This window comes from Nicotiana tomentosiformis, chromosome 5 (assembly GCF_000390325.3).
Source record: "Nicotiana tomentosiformis chromosome 5, ASM39032v3, whole genome shotgun sequence".
Classification (NCBI taxonomy): Eukaryota; Viridiplantae; Streptophyta; class Magnoliopsida; order Solanales; family Solanaceae; genus Nicotiana; species Nicotiana tomentosiformis.
The window spans coordinates 128346446-128365923 of record NC_090816.1 but is presented as its reverse complement, the minus strand read 5'-3'; the positions used below and the strand labels follow the sequence as shown (position 1 = coordinate 128365923).

The following is a 19478-nucleotide window of genomic DNA, read 5'->3' as shown; positions in this document are numbered from 1 at the left end:
TATTATGTCTGTAATATTCTGATTTCTAAGTTCATTTACCTCATACATACAAAGTCAACACTTCTTGTAAAAGCATCTACTCCATCAAAAATGTGCAATGGAGAAATTTCCCAAATTCCCACCAACCTATAGATATTAGGTTAGGCCGTCAATGTCACAACATTTAGTACAGTTCTTCCTCGAGTCCTGCATGAACTCGGACTTCCTCTCATCATGTTTACATCCAAATCTAATCGTATTAACAACCATGATTAATGTAAGAATATACATTATTTAAAAATATAGTGAAAATATTTTAAAAGTATTAAAATGACCTATATGATAGTACAATCAGACATCTTTATAATAATCATCCTTTATAATCTTATTTTATTATAACATGTGAGTTTATGTGAAGAAACTAATTTTTTATGTTATATTATACTCCATTATATATTCTTTATTACATCGTTTCACTATAGTAACTAAAAAATATTGAAATAAATATAACTATTATAAAGAGATTTGATTTTATTGGAATTAGGATGGACGTCAACAGGTGATTGAATGGGTTATTGTTGAGAACAAATTGAAGTACTTCCATTATTTTGATCCAATGAAAAAATCTAGGGAGCACAATTATTGTAGGAAGAGGAAGTAAATTCTAATTTGATGGAATACTCGTACCTGAAAATACACTTGAATGGTTCATAATAATGAAAGGGATCCTTAACTGTGAAAAATGACATTGCACGGAGCTAGGGACCAAAAGCTTTTATTTTGGTTTGGATGAACCCTTATCTATTACTCCATGTTGTACTATTATTACACTACATTTGTCCGGGGCGGATGCAATATAGAGTTACTGATTTCAACTGAATTTAATACTTTCGATATGGAGTATAAATTTATGTGTAAAAATTACTAAAATTGTACTCCTTCAGATCCACTTTAATTGACTTTTTGGCCCTCTTTTGTTGTGGTCCATAATATTTAATTTTTTCACATATCAAGGAGAAATTGTCTTCTTTTTTTCCAAAGTTGCCCTCGGAATAAAGAGTCTAAGAGTATTTATTATATTTCTAATGAACAAATGAAGGATAATATGGTTAATTTTATTGTTAATTAATGATAAAAGATGGATTCCTTAATATGTGTAAAAACAACCAAAAAATCAATTAAAATAGACCGGAGGGAGTAATAAATAGAAGATATGAACACATATCTTTAAAAATATAATATGGTCAATGGTAAAAACTTTAATTATTGAACTCACATAATTAAAATCCTAGATCCATCTCTGCATTTGCCTATCGGTCTCGAATAAATTGGAATATGGCTTGTATTATAAAAATTAATCATGAATTGATAAGTTTTACGTGGATGTACTATCAATTTACCGTATTAAACCATTTCCTAAATTTAGTGGGCATTTGGACATAAGAATTGTAAAATTTCAAAATAGGGGGAAAGATTTTTCAAGTGAAAATGGTATTTGAAATTTAGAGTTGTGTTTGGACATAAATATAATTTTGGTTTGTTTTTGAAGTTTTGTGAGTGATTTGAGCGAAAATTTTGAAAAACAGTTTTTTGGAGTTTTTCAAATTTTCGAAAATTTCCAAAATTTATCTTCAAAATTAAAAATTTTATGAACAAACGCTGATTTCGAAATAAAGTGATTTTTTTTTAGAAAAAAAAGAAATTTTTTTTATGTCCAAACGGGCTCTTAAAATCAGTAATGTGAGTAAGCTATAGTTACTTTAGATTCCTTACTGAACAAGTAAAATATATATCTTTCAAACTTTTGCTTTCATCCTCTTCTCACCTAAAACAAACATAGCACAATTAGGTGTTCGGTTGCCTAATTCTGTCTTTTGTTCTTCTTTCACCAACATAACTGAGGGCCTGTCACTGCCAATAAGGGGTGGTTCGGTCGGAAAGAAGTTATCTCAGGACTAATTATTTCGGGATTAGTTATCCTGATAATTAATTATTTTACCTTTTTATGAGAATAAAAAAATACTACAATTTCGGAATAATTAATTTCGGGATTAATTATACCATATTTTTTACCAACTAAACATAAGATAAATTCTTTTTAAATTTAATCTTGAGATTAATTATTACTTATCCCTCCTAACAAACGAGCCCCGAGTATTCAGAATTCCAGCAATCATTACAACTATAATACAATGTAGGAATCCAAAGCTACCAGATAGGACCCCAATTTTTTTCCTTTCACTAGATATTGCTTGCAAATTTTTCTGTCCTGCTGTAACTATATCATTCTTTTTTGGAAAACAGCCATTTTGACCCTTTTCTGGGTAACAGAAGTGGGGGTACATAATTGCCAAGATCTAAGAAGCTTTTTCTTATAAAACATTACACGGATTTAGATAACTGAAGGGTAGAAAGTTAGCAGGTACCGTATCTGTCCCGAAGGTTAGTAGGTACAGTATCTGTCCCGTATTTCATATATCAATATTATTATTAGAGTAAAAGTCTAAATTTATCTTTGTACTTTGCGAAAAATATCTAGATTTGCCCTCATGTTTGGATATGTTGTTGTTATTAGGACTATGAGGAGGAAGTTGCACAAACATTATATTAGGTCGTTTTTTTTTAATAAAAGTGTGCTAACGTTTTAACTCAAAATGCCCCAATATGAACAAACATGACTTATTATTATAATAATGTCGTGTGCCGGTGAGGATGAAATCAGAAACAGTATATCTGAAATTCCAGGGATAGGAGTAAGGCTGCGTACATCTTATCCTCTCATACTACATTTGTGGAAAACTACTAATTTATTATTGTTGTTGTTGTTGTGTTGAAGATGAAGTTAAAAGATTAAGAAAATAGATAATAATATGAAAATAATTTCGAGTGATTGATTAAATCAATGTAAAGGATTCTTTCAAAGGGGACCACTAATTGAATTATGAATAGGAAATTTGAAAATAAAATTCATATGATTAGTTGTACTTCTCATATATTTTTATAATAAGTAACACCCCACTCTCACCTCCCCTACGTATATTCATATTCCTAGGTGAAGTAGTAGTATGGACATGCACATATTTTATGGAAATATTAGTTACAATAAGTTTATTCAGTCATCTGTTTATTTAATTTTCAACTATATGAAAGCATTTAGAATGTTCAAAATCATTTCCAAATGCTCATATTAGTTTCCAAAATCAAATTCAAAAACCAGTTTCTCCCAAAACCAAACCAAAAATCAAATTCAAATGCCACCAATTAATTAAAGAGTAGCTAGTACTTTTTGTAATTAAGGGGAATTTATTAGTTTATTTACCTGAATATTCCAGGGCTGATACTGTCTTCCCAATGGATTAATATACGATCTGCCAAGGCAAGTGGATTTTAAAGACATTCTCATGAAAAGAATTAAACAAAAGAAAAAATAGAAGAATAAGGAGTAGCTACCAGTAATTAAAATACAATTTCATGTAATATTAGATTCCTTTTAAACAGCTAGTCAATTTTGGCTTTTATGCACGTTAGAAATTCAACGAACAGTTTTAGTTAATCATTGTGATTTCGTGCTAAGATCAACGCCTACTTTTCCTTTTTCATTTACTAATTCTAAAGGTTGTTTATATTAATCTTGACCTTTTGCCTTTCTAAGTGGACTTTCTCCACCTATTTTTCAACATCTTATTTGTCCATTATAATTTAGACGGAGACGTTCACGGAGTTCTATTTAGCAATTGGTTTAACTTCGACCTGATAATGTAAAATAACCCGATAAATTTCACAACAATCGGAGTTTAATATTCTATGCCTTCCTGTGAATTAAAGAAAATAGGAGGTAGAAATTAAAATCGCAGGCAATTAATTATAAAAATATGTTTTTTTCATTACACTTTCGTTATGGTATATCAATACTTTGTATGTAATATTTTCTGTGATATTTCTTTAGTTTTAGTTCATTCCAAAAAGATATTACGTTTTATATTTTCAAACATTTTATTTTAGCTTTAACACATGTTTTTGTCACATGTTATAGACCAAAAGGTCTAATGATTCTTTGCCTTTAAAAATTTCTCATCTAATCAAATAATGCCACATAAAATATGACGGAAAAGTATGACTTATCACCAATACAAAGTATGAAATTATTGGTTGTTGAGATTAGAAAATCAATTCCTGAATAATTCAAGATTATCTTATCTCGTATTTAAATTGATTTTTGTTTCTATATAAGTAATAAAGTACTAGAGCTATTTTACACCACAATTTTGCTATTTTATATTGGATTAAACATGAAATTCTAATACTTAGACTAAAAATTGCTAAATTAAATGACCTAAGACCAAAATCCTTGATTATTACTTTGTTTAGCTCGATAGATAAAGCATCACGCATTTAAACAGGGCCTGAGAAAGAACCGCACACCAGAAGTCTAATATACCCAGCATACTATCCTTAACCTCTAAAGTTATACAAATATAACTTTACCATTGCTCCAATAGGATAGCACCCCTATGGGTATTATATAGACATACTACCTTAATAAAGTACTAGGGTTACTTTACACCACAATTTTGCTATTTTATATTGGATTCAACATGAAATTCTATTACTTAGATTAAAAGTTGCTAAATTAAATGACTAGAAGACCAAAATATCCTTGATTATTGCTTTGTTTAGTCCAATAGATAAAGTATTCCGCATTCACGCAGGGTATGAGGAAGAACCGCACCCCAAGGAGTGTGATATAAAAAACATACCCTAATGCATGTATTAATAACTACTTTCATTACTCGAATCTTTAACCTCTAAAGTTACAGAAAGATAACTTTATCATTGCTCCAATAAGGCCGTTCCCCTAGGGGTATTATATAAACATACTACCTTAATATTCGTTCTTATTTATTTTTAAATATAAGAGTGGAATCGAAAAATAAAATTTTATTTAACTTTAAATCAAACCCATATTTTATACACTGCATATCCTACTTTAATGCATAAATAATCGTGAAATAAGCGTATGAACTTCTTAATCCCTATATCAACATTAAAATTCCTAATTTCCTAGTAATTCTTACTTATAATTTTATTGACTAACCAAACGACCCCTAAGTCATTCCCAAACGCACTACTCAACAACTCATAAAAAAATCATCTAACTTCCCGATATCGTTACTCTGTAATTGCCGTCCACTTTACACAGCTCCCACTTCTAAAACTTCCAAACAAATCTCACTCCCCCTTTAAACCCCACCACCGGCATTTCTTCCTTTTCAATTTCAGCTACTGACGCCGCCTATGTAAAATTGTAAATCGCCGAAGCCAATAAAATAACATAGCAAAAAAAAAGCCAAAGAAAAAACAAAATTATATTACAAAGAAAAACAAAATAACAGAATATTTTGATCATCACAGTTCACAAAATTCCCTCAATTTCACCAGCTTCTCTTACCTGTGCCCCCACCCCCCCATAAAAAGTCCAACCTTACCCCTTACCCCTACCTAGCCATTATATATGTATCTATAGGTCCGTTTATACAAATTTTCCTGCGAGTAATGCTTCTTCTTCTTCTTAGCTGAGGTACAAATTTTCCGCCGAGTAATTTTCCGGTGATGGCAGACGACGTAGTTCCGAAGACATTTAGAGCGTTAGTAGAAAGTGCTGAGAAGAAGTACGCCAGAGTACGGGATTTGCCGGCGTACGGACGGTGGGGAACGAGCAACCATTACTTTCACAAGGTGTTTAAAGCGTACATGAGGTTATGGAAGTACCAGCAGGAGAATCGAGCGAAGCTAACGGACTGCGGGTTACAACGATGGGAGATCGGCGAGATCGCTTCGAGAATCGGTCAGCTTTATTTCAGTCAGTACATGAGGACTAGCGAAGTTAGGTTTTTACTCGAATCATATATTTTTTACGAAGCGATTTTGCACAGGAAGTATTTCGAAGGTTCTGGAAAAGAACGAATGGTGAGGTTTAAAGAGCTGAGGTTCTATGCTAGGTTTTTAATGGTTTCGTTGATTTTAAATCGATCGGAAATGGTGAAACTGCTTGTGGAACAATTTAAAGCTATTGTTGATGACAGTAGAGCTGCTTTTCCGGTACTAGTTCATTACTTCATTATCCTTGTTAATTTTGCTTCCATTTTCTGCTTTTAAGCTCATTTTTAACAATTTAAGTTGTCTTTTGGTAAAATGAAAGCAACTTGAGTAAATATTTTAATTCTTAGGTTTCGCTCATTGCTATTTCTGAATTTTGTTTCTTACTGTTTGCAACTGAAGCTTAAATTAAGAAGAATTTATCTTCTGAATTTTGTTGATGATAGTAAAGCTGCTTTTCCGGTACTAGTTCCTTTTATTAGTTAATTTTGCTTCCATTTCTGTGGCTCTGAAGCTCATTTGACAATAATTTGGCAGTTTTTTGTTCTAGTGAATGCATAGTTAGAAGAATTTGTCTGTGTGATAAAAATCCAGTAATTTAGCTGTCAAATTGAGGAATTAACACAAAATTTTAAGATATTCCAATAGATTTATATCTGAATTGTTAGGTTCACTCATTGCTATTTCTTAAGTTTGTTTCTAATTTAGTGGAACTGAAGCTTAATCTAAGAAGAATTTATCATTTGTATGATAAAAATCCTGTAGTTTAGCTACTAGATTGAGGAATTATCAAGAATTTCGAACATATTTCAATAGATTTATTAAGTCAGCTTTGGTCAGACTGTTGGCGAGAAGTCCAGAAAAGGAATTTATCAGATGTATGGTGAAATCCACAAATTTACCCGTCAGATTGAAGAATTAACATAAATTTTTAAACTTTTTTCAGTAGATCACTTGAGCTTGCTTCGTTCCTTCTATTTGGAAAGCGAGAGTCTATCTTTAATCTAGCAAATTAGACACCTTTTCTAGCTCCTTAGCATGGTAAAAGATTTTGGGGGGTGGGGGGAGACGATAAGGCACGTATTATCAACTTAAGCGTACAGATAGTTTAAGCAAGTTTAATACACACCAAAATTCTGGAATTTGTAACCTGAGCTATTGCGACATGTAATATAGCTTCTCTAGACTAAGCTCTGCCGTGTATTGTGTTTTTGGTTGCAGTGATTGAGAACATGTAACAATTGATACATGTAGTATGGCTTCTCTGGACCATTTTTTTTTTTTTTTTTGGGTAATGGAGAACTTATCGTTATTGGTCATGGTAAAGAATGGTCAATCCATGAAAAAACTGAGATAAGTTTCAGGTGGAATGACCTTTTTATTACTGATTAATATACCATGACTTCTTCTAGAGCTTAGCTGGGATAAGACTTTCTTAGTGTTCAGACCTAAATCATTGACAATTCTACGCTATTTACCTTGATGTCTTCTAAAAAAGTGGTTTTATTTTAGCTTAATTGCCAAAAGTGCTAATTGCCCCTGTACCTTCTACTTTAGAAGGAACACATAAGGGTGTATAACAAAATGCATACACTCTTCAATCTTTCTTTAATATTTAACTTACATGTTCCTGCACCAATGTATGGCGGATAATGTTGGTATTTATGAATTTTGGGGGGAGGTGCACTAGGGATGGCGAACTCTGCGCAAGCAGTCGGTGACTTGTTTTGTTGCATTCTTTTGCTTTTTCTTTGGTGGCAGGGTATATTCTCTTTGTTTGCTTACATGTTATACAGTGTGAAGTGTGAACAAATATAGAGATTAAGGACCCGTTTGGACATAGATTCCCAAATACTTTTTGAAAAAGCTGATTTGGGTGAAGTTTGATTTGAAACTGAAAATGTGTTTGAATTTTGGGGCAAGTTTTGACATGTTAAAAAGTCCTTTTTTCGTCTTTTTTTTTCAACTCAAAAGTCCCAAATTGTCATGATTTGGCCCAAAAAGAGGTCTTAAGCTATATTTGGGATTTGAAGTTTTGGTTTTCAAAATCTCCCAAAAACTAGATTAATTCTATAAACAAACACATATTTGATATTTTTTTTGAAAACAAACTTCCAAAACTTATGGCCAAACGCCTACTAAGTCCCAAAGGCTTTAGTCTAGTAAGAGTGCAATGCGTGATGCGCGCCCAAGCTGGCCTATATACCACCGTCATTAAGAAAATATACATATAAAAGAGAGAGAGAGAGAGAGAGAGAGAGAGACATTAAGAATTTTGGTTGAGTTGTATTCTACTTTATTGATGGTAGTGCTCGTTACTTCAAATCAAAATGGAAGTGTGTCTAGGGAAATGCTTTACATGCTCCTAAAGAAACAAGGGTCATATGTTAAGCAAGATTTTCTGCATATTATCTTCAAAAGCTCTGAGTGTGAACGCAAAATTTGTTATGCCCGTCTACTTTATGAACATTTGAGCAATCAGATGATTTGCACTTCGAGAATACAGAGGAGATAGGTTCTGGAACTATCTGCGGAAGTATAGAGTTGAGCACTGAACTAACTACCCATTGATTTCCTTTTCTTTTCATATATCCAATGCATCTCGGGTAGAGAAGTTGCTTGTAGTTGAAGTTACTTGATTGTGCTTGGAGCACCCTTGCATCTTCCAATTGCATTAAACAATAAACTGATGCTTTGGCTACTTTGGCCCTGTACTTACTAGCTATATTTGAACGGCAATTCTGTATCTCTTTCCATAAGATGAAGTAATGATTTCACCACAGGGTACTAACTTCAAAGAGTGGAGACTGGTGGTGCAAGAAATTGTTAGGTTTACAAGAGTTGATTCTCCATCTCCAGATGCCAGGCCTCTTAGATATTGTGCTCTCTTTGATTCACATCCGTCATCTCGTCCATATGTAGCTCGCTTCCATGCTAAGAAGGTGCTAAAGTTTCGAGATGCACTTCTGACAAGTTATCACAAAAGTGAGGTATCGACGACATCCTCATACTTCAGTGTTCAGTTGTGCTCAGTTATAATGCACAATTAACCTTTCCTCACTTTTATTTCAGGTCAAATTTGCAGAATTAACACTGGACACTTACAGAATGCTGCAATGTTTGGAATGGGAACCCAGTGGATCTTTCTATCAAAGAAGTCCAGTTGAACCACGAGAGAATGGTGCTGTTACCGACCAATCTGTAACTTCTGGACTTATAGACATAAACTTGGCTGCTGAGATGATGGATCCAGCTTTGCCTCCAAATCCCAAGAAGGCTGTTCTTTACCGTCCTTCTGTTCCGCTATTGATATCTGTGAGCTCTGTTATGTTTACTCTGTGTTGCTGTTCTGATTAATTTATATCTAAGGAGTCATATAATGAAATAGTGCTTCTGATTAAGGAACGGGGAATGTAGAAACTCATCTTTGATGATTGATTTGTTAGTTAAGTTATTTGGTTCCCTGTGTTGGGAACTGATTGGACCACTGAATATAGAAGCACATGGTAATAGTATACTACACATGGAGAGTAAAATTTGAAATCTCTTAGTAGTAGTTTTGTTGCTTATGTCGCCCACCATATGTTGCCTGAACACTCGATGTTAATGATGATTTCTTTGCACCTGAACCACCCAATATTTAGAACATTCTAATTAATGGTTGAACCCTGCCCATATCTACATCGATTATGGAGTAACATATGATACAAGTAATTGCTTCTGGCACTCCACCTTAACATTTGGAAACTCTTAGTGTGTATCCTTAGTCGGTCTTGTTCTGCAGGTTGTTGCTACAATGTGTGAGGAGCTTCCTCCAGAGTGTGTGGTATTAATATATATTTCTGCATCAGGTTAGCGACCTTCTTTTCTTCCCTTAACGGAAACAGTATGTTAGCTGCTTTGATATCCTCATTGTGGCAGAAATCTCAATTCTTTATTGATTTCCAGGAAATACAAATCACAGTACCGCCTCTCACATGGAAAGCTCTTCAAGTTCTAGAAAATCTTCAAAGAACAATGCTCTTTCTCGTACTTCTTATGAACAGAAGAGTGCTTTACATGAAAATTATACCAACACCAATGGAGATATGGGTCAATATTTTGAGAATTGTTTGTGCTTAGGTCCTAGCAGAAGTGGAGGTACACCATTCAGAACTTAATTTATGTGCAGTCCATAAATTGGTTCATGATTATCTCAAATTGTTCTAAATCCAACTACGTCACGTTTATATTTTGGATTTTTGCAGGTTCAAATAACCTCTATCCAGGAGATCTAATTCCTTTCACACGAAGACCTCTATTCCTGATAATTGATAGTGAAAACAGCCATGCATTCAAGGCAGGTTTGTCAGAACTGTGTCTAACTCATTAAACCATGATGACCTGTCCTTGAGTAAGACACAGATTCCACAGTGTTTTGGATTCTAGTTGTTGTCTAAAAAACGTGTAATGCTTTTGAGAAAGAAAGATGAAATATCTTGGCGTGTTGACTTCTTATGAGACGCAATTGCAGATTATGCGAGAAAAACTTTGCACTAGCGCAGTTTCTTATGGATTAATCTGGCGTACTGTCCAAACAAAACACTCTAAGCATATAATGAGATTGTGTCAACATACTTTATGAAACTATGGAGTGGTTGTCCAGTAAAAAGCTAGCTTACTCTCATTTGCTCCCAAGAGAATAAGTGGAATACATGTCTAGGCTGGTTTGGTGGTAACATGTGTTATATATGATCTATTATTTTTCAGATTGTGCCTTTTGTGCCTGATAACATGTTGAACTTCTGAATGGCCAATAATTCTGTGCTGCTTTTCTTGATTGCGTTTGTTGAATTATGTGAATCCGACTCATCTAGAAGTGGTATGCTGTTAAAGAAGGGAGTCTAATTTTTCCAAATCTATTATTGCTTGTATTCCCCACTTTATGAAGTACAGTTTGTTTTAGCTACTCAGAAATCAATTGCCACTCTCACCAGATGTTAATAAGGTTGGATTGGCTGTTTGTTCTCATCTATTGGGTTTATGGGAAAATTACTGTTGTAAATATTACACTTCACGTATGACTTATTTTATTCGCAAGTTCAATTTTGAAAATTATCATTAGAAGAGGACTGTTTCGTTGCTGACACATCACCAATTGCTCTCCAGGTTCTACATGGTGCAGAAAGAGGAGAAAAAAGTGCTTTATTTCTCTCTCCCCTGAGGCCATCATTCAAGAACTCAGGTACTGATGTAACACAATCTGGAAGTCAGTTCACCTTGTTCTTGGCTGCTCCCTTACAGGCCTTCTGCCAGTTGGTTGGCCTTGTCTCTTCTGATAAGGATATGGTAAGTAGACCGTGACGCAAATTTCTTTACTGAGCAGTTGTAACTCGGTTTAACTTTCTTGGTAATTTGCTCTTCAGGATTGTTTTGATGAGGCTGATGGCATCATCTCAACTGCATTTGCAGAGTGGGAAGTAAACCTCTGTACATCGACTAGCCTAGATTTGGTTTGGGCTCAAGTTCTTTCTGATCCATTTCTGAGACGGCTTATTCTCAGGTAAGCATTTTCTGTTTGTACCAATCAAGTAAATTCTCAGTTACAAGTCACCCTAGGAGCCTTCTTGGATATTAACCACATGCGTTGTTCCTCTTGTGCAGATTCATATTCTGCCGTGCTGTGCTCGCTCTATTTTGCTTGCAGGAACGTGAAGATCAGTATTTGCCTGCTTGTTTACCAAAGCTTCCTGATACATTCTCCCCAAACTCTGAAACTGTGCAATCAGCTATCAGACGACTTGCAAAGCTTCTACGAGTATCAGATTGTTTTCGATTCGAATAATCATAATTGATTATCCTTTGTGCATCCGAAACGTGAAACCTGTGTTCCCTTTATGATGTACAAAAGATTGCACCACAAATGGGTAAAGAGATCCTGAAACTTAGCGGTTGACATTTTGATTAAGAAAGACACATTGGTAACCCAAGTGCAGGCTGGAAGTACAAAGGCATTCTTTTAGGTGATGGGTTTACTTAGTTTACAGCAATATCTTCTCATTTCATGTGCAGAAATTGGGGATTTTCTTCATTGTTTAGTTTTGATAGAATGATAGTGAGCTTTTGGTTGGTGATACAGTCCCTGCTGGATACAAGAGGGTTACTCGGGCTTTGGTTTTTGTTTTAGTTTCTACAGGAATTTGTACTAATTTGTTCATACCATCCTGTAATATAGAAGTAGGCAATCGAATTTTTTAATCATTTGTTGAGCAACTTCTCTTCCGATTTTTTTGATTGAACAGAAACTGGCGAGGTTCTGTGTTTTAACAGCCGCAGGGGACTACTTTAATAATTTTGTGGCGCAAGAAAATAGTTTTTGCTCTTGTCCATTTGAGTCTCTCAGGGTTTTCTCAAGTGTTATAGATTTGGAAGTTCTCTCTTTTGCTAACAACGCAATATAGATACCCAATATACCTAGTTTGAGGTAAAAATGCAAGGGATATTGTGAAACATAGTGAGATGTTTTCTTTTAAAAGTGAGTTGGAAGATATGCATGCAGCGTTAACTGGTGCAATGGCAAATCTTCTAAACATATAGAGAGATGCCAACATAAGGTGTATATTAGAAATGATGTAATTTTGCAACATAATATGGATAGCTAAAATACTTACGATTAGCGATGACAAAAAGAAATATTCATTAAGAAAAGTTATGATTAAAATAACATTGTAGTACATCTTACGTTCACCATATCTCCTTTATTCTCTTTTTCCGACGTACAACTAAAATATGAATGAATGATGAAAATAATATAATATTTGTGTATGAAGTGATCCGAATACCATAAATTTAGTGTCTAGTGACTAGTAAAAATCACATGAGATTCGCGCCTAAATTGACCCGAACATCACCATTATAGAAGGCAACATAAATTTGAAGGGAAGAAGCAACTAAAATATACGCTTCCCCCCTAATTTGCTGTTATTACCGATAAATATTACGTTTACCCCATTTTCTTGTTTGTGGAGTTAACCGCCCAAAGCAAAAGGCCAAAATACCCCAATTAAACACCACTTAACCCCAGAAAAAAAACACCACCTAACAATTTCAACCAATAAGAATCAAGTATTCAGTCCTCTCGATCCGGGAACAACCATTAACTTAGAATCTCAACCGTCGAATGAGCTGGAGAAAACACAACACCCACCTTTTATAACCCTCGATATTCTCCCGAGAAAGCACACGGATAAATAATCTCAACCGTCCGATCTTATCCATCTCCTACATCCACAAAAATATATATAGCTGTCAACCTGCAAATCTTTGAACCTTTCGCATTCGCTCCACTAAAGCAGAGAGAAGAAAGAAGAAGGAGAAAAGAAAAAAGAGAAGGTAAATTATCTTATCTCCTTTTTTATTTTCCATTTTCTTATCCGCGCCATTATTTTTTGAATTATTCTTTGTAATTCATATATTATTAACATTTTAATTTAATTTAGGTATTATTTAATTTGTAGAATGATTGATCTGTCTGTAATCTCTAGGGTTTCTGATAATCTCTCATGGTAGGCTTTTGACTAAATGTTGGATCTCATGAATATATCTGGTAATTAAGTCTTCCGTCATAATTATGTGAAAATTTTGTTATTTTGTCATAAATTCTTAGGCACAATTAGGTTACTAGAGCAAAATTGAACATTTCTTTGGTCTTCATGTTATGGTTAGGGTTAATAAGTGTAAATTGATTATGTCGTTGTAATTATGTGAAATTATTTGTTTTTTGTCAGAACTCTCAGGTACAGTTTAAGTTACTAAATCATATTGGATTTTTGTTTTGTTTTGTTATAGGTCAACTAATTAGAGAAAAATTGAATCTTTTGTTTTAGTTATGTTAAATTATTGGTTGTGGCATTTCAGATGGCTCGTACCAAGCAAACTGCTCGTAAGTCTACAGGAGGAAAGGCACCTAGGAAGCAACTTGCTACTAAGGTCGGTTTTTCCTTGAAAATGTTTGTATATGAATTTGTAACCTTATGTTCTGTTTGGTAGCTAATGGTATGTGGTACTTGAATTAGGCTGCTCGTAAGTCTGCTCCTACTACCGGTGGAGTGAAGAAGCCTCATAGATACCGCCCTGGTACTGTTGCTCTTCGGTAAGTTACATCTTGCGTAACTGTTTCCTATAAAGCTGTATGTAGTATTATATTATTATCACGTTTCCTTGATTTTAAGGAGCTGTGTAAAATAAAAGTTTTCTTTATGCCCAATTTGCATATGATCACTTACACTTTCATACGTTATGCAGTGAAATCCGTAAGTACCAGAAGAGTACTGAACTCCTGATCAGGAAGCTCCCATTCCAGAGGCTTGTTCGTGAAATTGCTCAGGATTTCAAGGTAAATATGGTGATGGTTTATAATCTGTTTTTGGTTCTAACTATGGTGTCTTGGGATGTAGCTTTAATAGTTTACTTATTGATTGATTGGTTCTTTCTGTGGCTTCTTTGGTTTCAGACTGATCTGCGTTTCCAGAGTCATGCTGTGTTGGCTCTGCAGGAGGCTGCTGAGGCTTACTTGGTTGGTCTCTTCGAGGACACAAATCTTTGTGCCATTCATGCCAAGCGTGTCACCATTATGCCAAAGGACATTCAGCTCGCTAGGCGTATCAGGGGCGAGCGTGCTTAAATTGATCAAGTGTGGTAGCTCTGTTGGTGATTTTAGATCTTTTTGTTAAAGACAGTGATGGTATTAAAATTTAGTAGTAGGGATGATGTGCTATGTTGATCTTATTTTGTGTGGTGGATGGAGGTGTGCTGTAATTGTTGTTCTGTTTTGGGAGGTGGAGAAGCATAGTATTTGTTGAATCTTTCTAATGTTTTGTTGTCACACCACTGGTGTTGAACAAGTTTCAGAATTTGCATCTAATGTTTAGTTCAACTGTTTGGTATTTGCCTCTTATCTTCCACTTCATAGTCTTATTGTTAGCACTGGAATGATATTTTTAGGGCCAAATTGGAGTTTGGTGTTAAATGTTTGTTGACATTTTTAGAGGCATCCAACGCCTTAGGAGTGCTGATGCATTGGTCGTTGCAACTCTCATGGTATAGTCGAACACGATGCCTTTCTGCTAGTTGTCCATGTAGCTTCTTTAAAAGCTTGTCAAAGGGTGCCTTTCTGCTAGTCGAACATGACATTGGCACAAGGTTTTTTTGTCCATGTAGTTTCTTTAAAAGCTTGTCAAAGGGATCCTCAGTTGACCCATTCCAATAAGTTGCCTTGACATCATTTCTTAATGTACAAAGTATTGAACTTTCTTAACCTATTTCATACGAGATGGATTCATAAAATCTGCCCACGCAACATATCTGGCAGGCTCTTAATTTTGAGAAGCCAACGCCGAGCTATCCACGTCTCTGTGAGTGTGGCACTTGCTGCTCTTGCTTGGATTTTGACTCGTCGAAATGTAAAGAAATTTTGTTGTATCTTATACTCGGGGAAGTTTGAGCATAGGACTATGCAGAGAATGTAACTGCACTATTTTGCAGTGTGACAATGTCATAAGGAGTGCCAAAGAAACACAACATCCGTGTAAGTTATATCCTACAGAAAATCTCAGTTAACATCTTCTGAGGGGTTTAAAATAGAATTGGAATTATCTTAAATAGGTACTTTCTATCCTTCGATGCACAAGGCTAGAACATCAAGATCAATGCGTTGGCACGAGAAGGTAAATTCCAATCTGTGCGGGGTGTTTGATTAAATGTTACCGAGAGATGTGGTTTCTTGGAATTCAGTGATTACAGTCTATTGACAATATGAGTGTCTCCTGAATCAAAGAAAACGGATTCTGGGGAAAAGAATAACTCTGAAAAGAGAGTTTGAGCGGCCCTTTAAATCTAATGAAAATATAAGACACTTACTAGTTACTTTCAAGGATACCAGATTGATAACTCTATAGGACTTTAGCCAAAAGTTCTTAAGCCGTGTAATACAAAACTACGCCTCTATCTCATTAACTTCGAGTGATATTTGTCCTTTTTAAAATTTTCCCTAATTACAGTACCAACTGGAAACCACATAATCCCTTAGCTAATGTTAAGTGTGCGTGCGTGTCCTTCTCGTTGGCTTAAAGAACTGATTAATTAGCCTAAGTATACTACTGATTAATTGCTGCCCCATGCAATAGGTGGTTCCATTTCAACATTTCTACTTATACCCTTATCTTTAATGTTTGTTCGCCATTTCCTGAGCTCCAAGCTCAAAACTTTCATACCATTAAACCTCCCTTGCTGCTATAGCTTTGAACGTTATTTTTCCCGCCGCACGAGCAAAACCTCCAAATCACCTCAGGATGTCTACAACTGCAACATCAGGATCAACGAACTGGCACGGGAAGGTAAACTCCAATCTGCTCGGAAGGTGTTTGATGAAATGTTACACAGAGATGTTGTTTCTTGGAATTCAATGATTACAGCCTACTGGCAAAATGGGTGTCTCAGTGAATCAAAGAAGCTTTTTTTATCAATGCCTGAGAGGACTGTAGTGTCTTGGAATTCGATGATCGCGGGGTGTGTGGAAAATGATTGCATTGATGATGCTTACTTATATTTTAGCACTATGCCCGAGAAGAATGTTGCGTCGTGGAATGCAATGATTTCAGGCTATGTTAAACATGGTATGGTGGAGGAAGCGGCAAGGTTGTTTGATGAGATGCCTAGAAAGAATGTGATTTCTTATACTGCAACGATCGATGGGTATATGCGAAGACGTGAGATTGACAAGGCAAGGTCACTTTTTGACCGTATGCCACAGAAAAATGAGGTTTCTTGGACTGTGATGATTAATGGGTATGTAGAGAACGAGTGTTTCGATGAGGCAAAAGAGTTGTTTGAAAAGATGCCAGCTAAGAATAAGAATGTTGTTGCGATTACTGCTATGGTAATTGGGTATTGCAAGGAGGGACGGGTGGAGGAAGGAAGGATTTTGTTTGATGGAATACTATGTAAAGATAGTGTTGCTTATAATGCCATGATTTCAGGTATGTAAAGTATGATTTTCGAGATTTAGATAGTGTGATCCCTGTGGTTGATTCTTTTTTTTCTTTCTTTTTGTCGTGGTTTCATTAAGTTGATAATTATAGACATAGTGATGATTTATATTTTCGTATGTAATGTGATCATGGTAAATTGGTAATTGAGCATAGAAATGGAGAGTTGTGTTCACTTCTTGTCAGGCAAGTGCACCATAATCTTTTACTTAGTAACTTCAAGATTTTATTGTACTGAATCAATCTATTGTACGATGAGATTGCCACCCTTACATTTTAAATAAATATGACGAATGGACCTAAGTGTTCTGCTCCGTATTCACTTGATTCTGGCCCAAAACATCAGTTAAATACAAGCTGAAGCATCTGGACTTGTCATGCTAAGAAAGCTGAAAATTTTGTTGGATCAACTGCTAAAAATTTGTTTAGCGGGAAATACAAACTTTTAGTTTTGAAGTATACATCTAAGAAGGGAAGGGAAAAAAAAGTATATATTTAAGAAACAATTAGATGTGACATTTTTTAGCTTAACTAACATTGCTTCAGCTCTACCATTCTTGAGTCTAAAATCCTCTATTATGTAGTTAGCTGAGTGACTATGCAGCTGGCTCGAGTAACCATTGGATGTGTGATCGCTTTTTGTATAATTTGTTTGTCAGGTGCCAATACACTTTCCCTGTATTCATTCTGTTGATGAATTTCACAGGTTATGCACAAAACGGACGCAACGAAGAGGCACTCAAGTTACTGGTAGAGATGCTTAGGATGTCTCTTCGACCAGATCAATCTTCATGTGCTTCAGTTCTTTCTGCATGTGCTGCTCTTGCATCTCCTTTAGTTGGTAGACAAACTCATGCAGTTGTCATTAAATTTGGGGTAGACTCCGTCGTCTCCATATGTAATGCTCTAATTACTATGTATAGCAAATGTGGCAGCATTTTTGAGTGTGAGTTGGCTTTTGAATTAATAACAAGTCCAGACCTTGTTTCTTGGAATACTATAATTGCTGCCTTTGCACAGCACGGGTTGTATGCGAAAGCAGTTGCGTATTTGGAGCAAATGGTTCTCAGAGGATGTGAACCAGATGGTATAACATTCCTCAGCTTATTATCTGCTTGTGCCCATGCAGGGTTGGTTAGTGAGAGTATTTCTTGGTTTGATTCAATGGTAAAAAACTACAATATTACTCTTAGACCGGAGCATTATGCTTGTTTAATTGATATACTTGGCCGAGCCGGTCAGCTGGACAAGGCTTACAACATTATCCAAGAGATGCCTTTTGAAGCTGATTTAGCTGCTTGGGGTGCCCTTCTTGCTGGCTGTCGCGCTCATTCCAATGTAGAACTAGGGCAGCTTGCTGGAGAGAAAGTCATGGAATTAGGTGGTGATAGTTCAGGGCCTTACATTATGTTATCTAATATATATGCTGAAGCAGGTATGTGGGGGGAGGTTACAAGAGTGAGAGGATTGATGAAAGAACATGGCATAAAAAAGAAACCGGCATATAGTTGGACGGAGATTGAAAATAAGGTACATTATTTTCTGGGAGGGGATATCTCTCATCCAAATATACAAGAAATCCGTACAGCACTCAAGTGGATGAACTTGCAGATGAAATTCCAGGAAAAAGTTCTGGACTTCACCGACTTTTACTTCCTGGATGAACTGGAATGCACATGTATTTAGCATATCTATGTCCAGTAAACTAATCAAATTTGGAAAATTTTGGACACACACTGAAAATTCGGGATCACTACTGCCTGGAATGCTCATTTAGTACTGAGTTCTTGTCCAAGCAAGATGAAACTTTTCGACCAGGAGCATACCAGATGCACTAACATTCTTGCTTTTGATACTCTTTGGGTATGATCGACTTTAAATAGGCAGAATGGCCATTCTTATGCAATTTCCGGGGAACTGATCGCCTGTAAAGGGATCAGAGTTTTGACCCCAAAAGCTGGAAGATTTATGAAGGGTAAGTGTGAGCTGATCTCCCATTTTCCATTGTTTGGTAATAATTGCTCTTGGATGATACTGAAACAGAGGGGGTGTAGGCCCATGAATAGAGGAAGGAGAAGGAAAAAAAGGGAGGCGGCGACAGTCATTTGAACATTGCACTATTCAGATTCAGGTTGATGTTAGAACTATTATTAGATTGTAACTTGAATCTTATGGTACTGTTGTTTGTAAAGAAACTGGAAAGCAATCTTATTGAATATATAATTTCCAATGTGGGGTTTTTGGCATTGATGCCAAAGTTGTTGCCATAAGACAATGAGATTGTATAATCTGCATATATAACAATTATGCTTCAATTCCAAGCAAGTTGGGGTCAACTATATGAATATATACAACCAATTACCATTTAACTATTACAATTCTTTTCCCGACCACACGTCACATGTTTAGGACCAACTGGGATATTGATCATTGACTAAACAATATGTTAGAAGCGCATAAAGGTCCAGTTACAGGTCAGGGCCATAAAGTTATATATGAGATCGACTTTGACTTAAATTAGAGAGGCCGATGGGAAATCTAGCTAGTTGTTGTAGGAGGCACAAGATACTAGTTTCTATAAGATGAGTTTCAATGACC

The 19478-nt window shown here is 35.4% G+C and overlaps 3 protein-coding genes across 4 annotated transcripts; all 3 read left to right on the top strand.

Moving 5' to 3' along the window:
* Window positions 1–5162: 5162 nt before the first annotated feature.
* LOC104114236 (uncharacterized) lies at window positions 5163–12224 on the top strand. The gene is made up of 9 exons (XM_009624630.4): window positions 5163–6078; window positions 8640–8846; window positions 8929–9171; window positions 9641–9707; window positions 9805–9996; window positions 10104–10195; window positions 11005–11184; window positions 11262–11398; window positions 11500–12224. The coding sequence occupies exons 1-9, from the start codon at window positions 5590–5592 to the stop codon at window positions 11678–11680; spliced, it is 1788 nt and encodes a 595-aa protein (XP_009622925.1). The 5' UTR covers window positions 5163–5589; the 3' UTR covers window positions 11681–12224.
* An 853-nt stretch (window positions 12225–13077) lies between these two features.
* LOC104114235 (histone H3.3) lies at window positions 13078–14780 on the top strand. 2 transcript variants are annotated; one of them, XM_009624628.4, is made up of 5 exons: window positions 13078–13227; window positions 13753–13824; window positions 13911–13987; window positions 14140–14230; window positions 14348–14780. In XM_009624628.4, the coding sequence occupies exons 2-5, from the start codon at window positions 13753–13755 to the stop codon at window positions 14516–14518; spliced, it is 411 nt and encodes a 136-aa protein (XP_009622923.1). In that variant the 5' UTR covers window positions 13078–13227; the 3' UTR covers window positions 14519–14780. The 2 variants fall into 2 exon arrangements, with proteins under 2 accessions (XP_009622923.1, XP_070031451.1); XM_070175350.1 differs by lacking the exon at window positions 13078–13227 and adding an exon at window positions 13385–13441.
* A 1141-nt stretch (window positions 14781–15921) lies between these two features.
* On the top strand, window positions 15922–18603 carry LOC104114234 (pentatricopeptide repeat-containing protein At4g02750-like). Its single transcript, XM_018776993.3, has 2 exons — window positions 15922–16871; window positions 17587–18603. The coding sequence occupies exons 1-2, from the start codon at window positions 16061–16063 to the stop codon at window positions 18564–18566; spliced, it is 1791 nt and encodes a 596-aa protein (XP_018632509.1). The 5' UTR covers window positions 15922–16060; the 3' UTR covers window positions 18567–18603.
* Window positions 18604–19478: the final 875 nt, after the last annotated feature.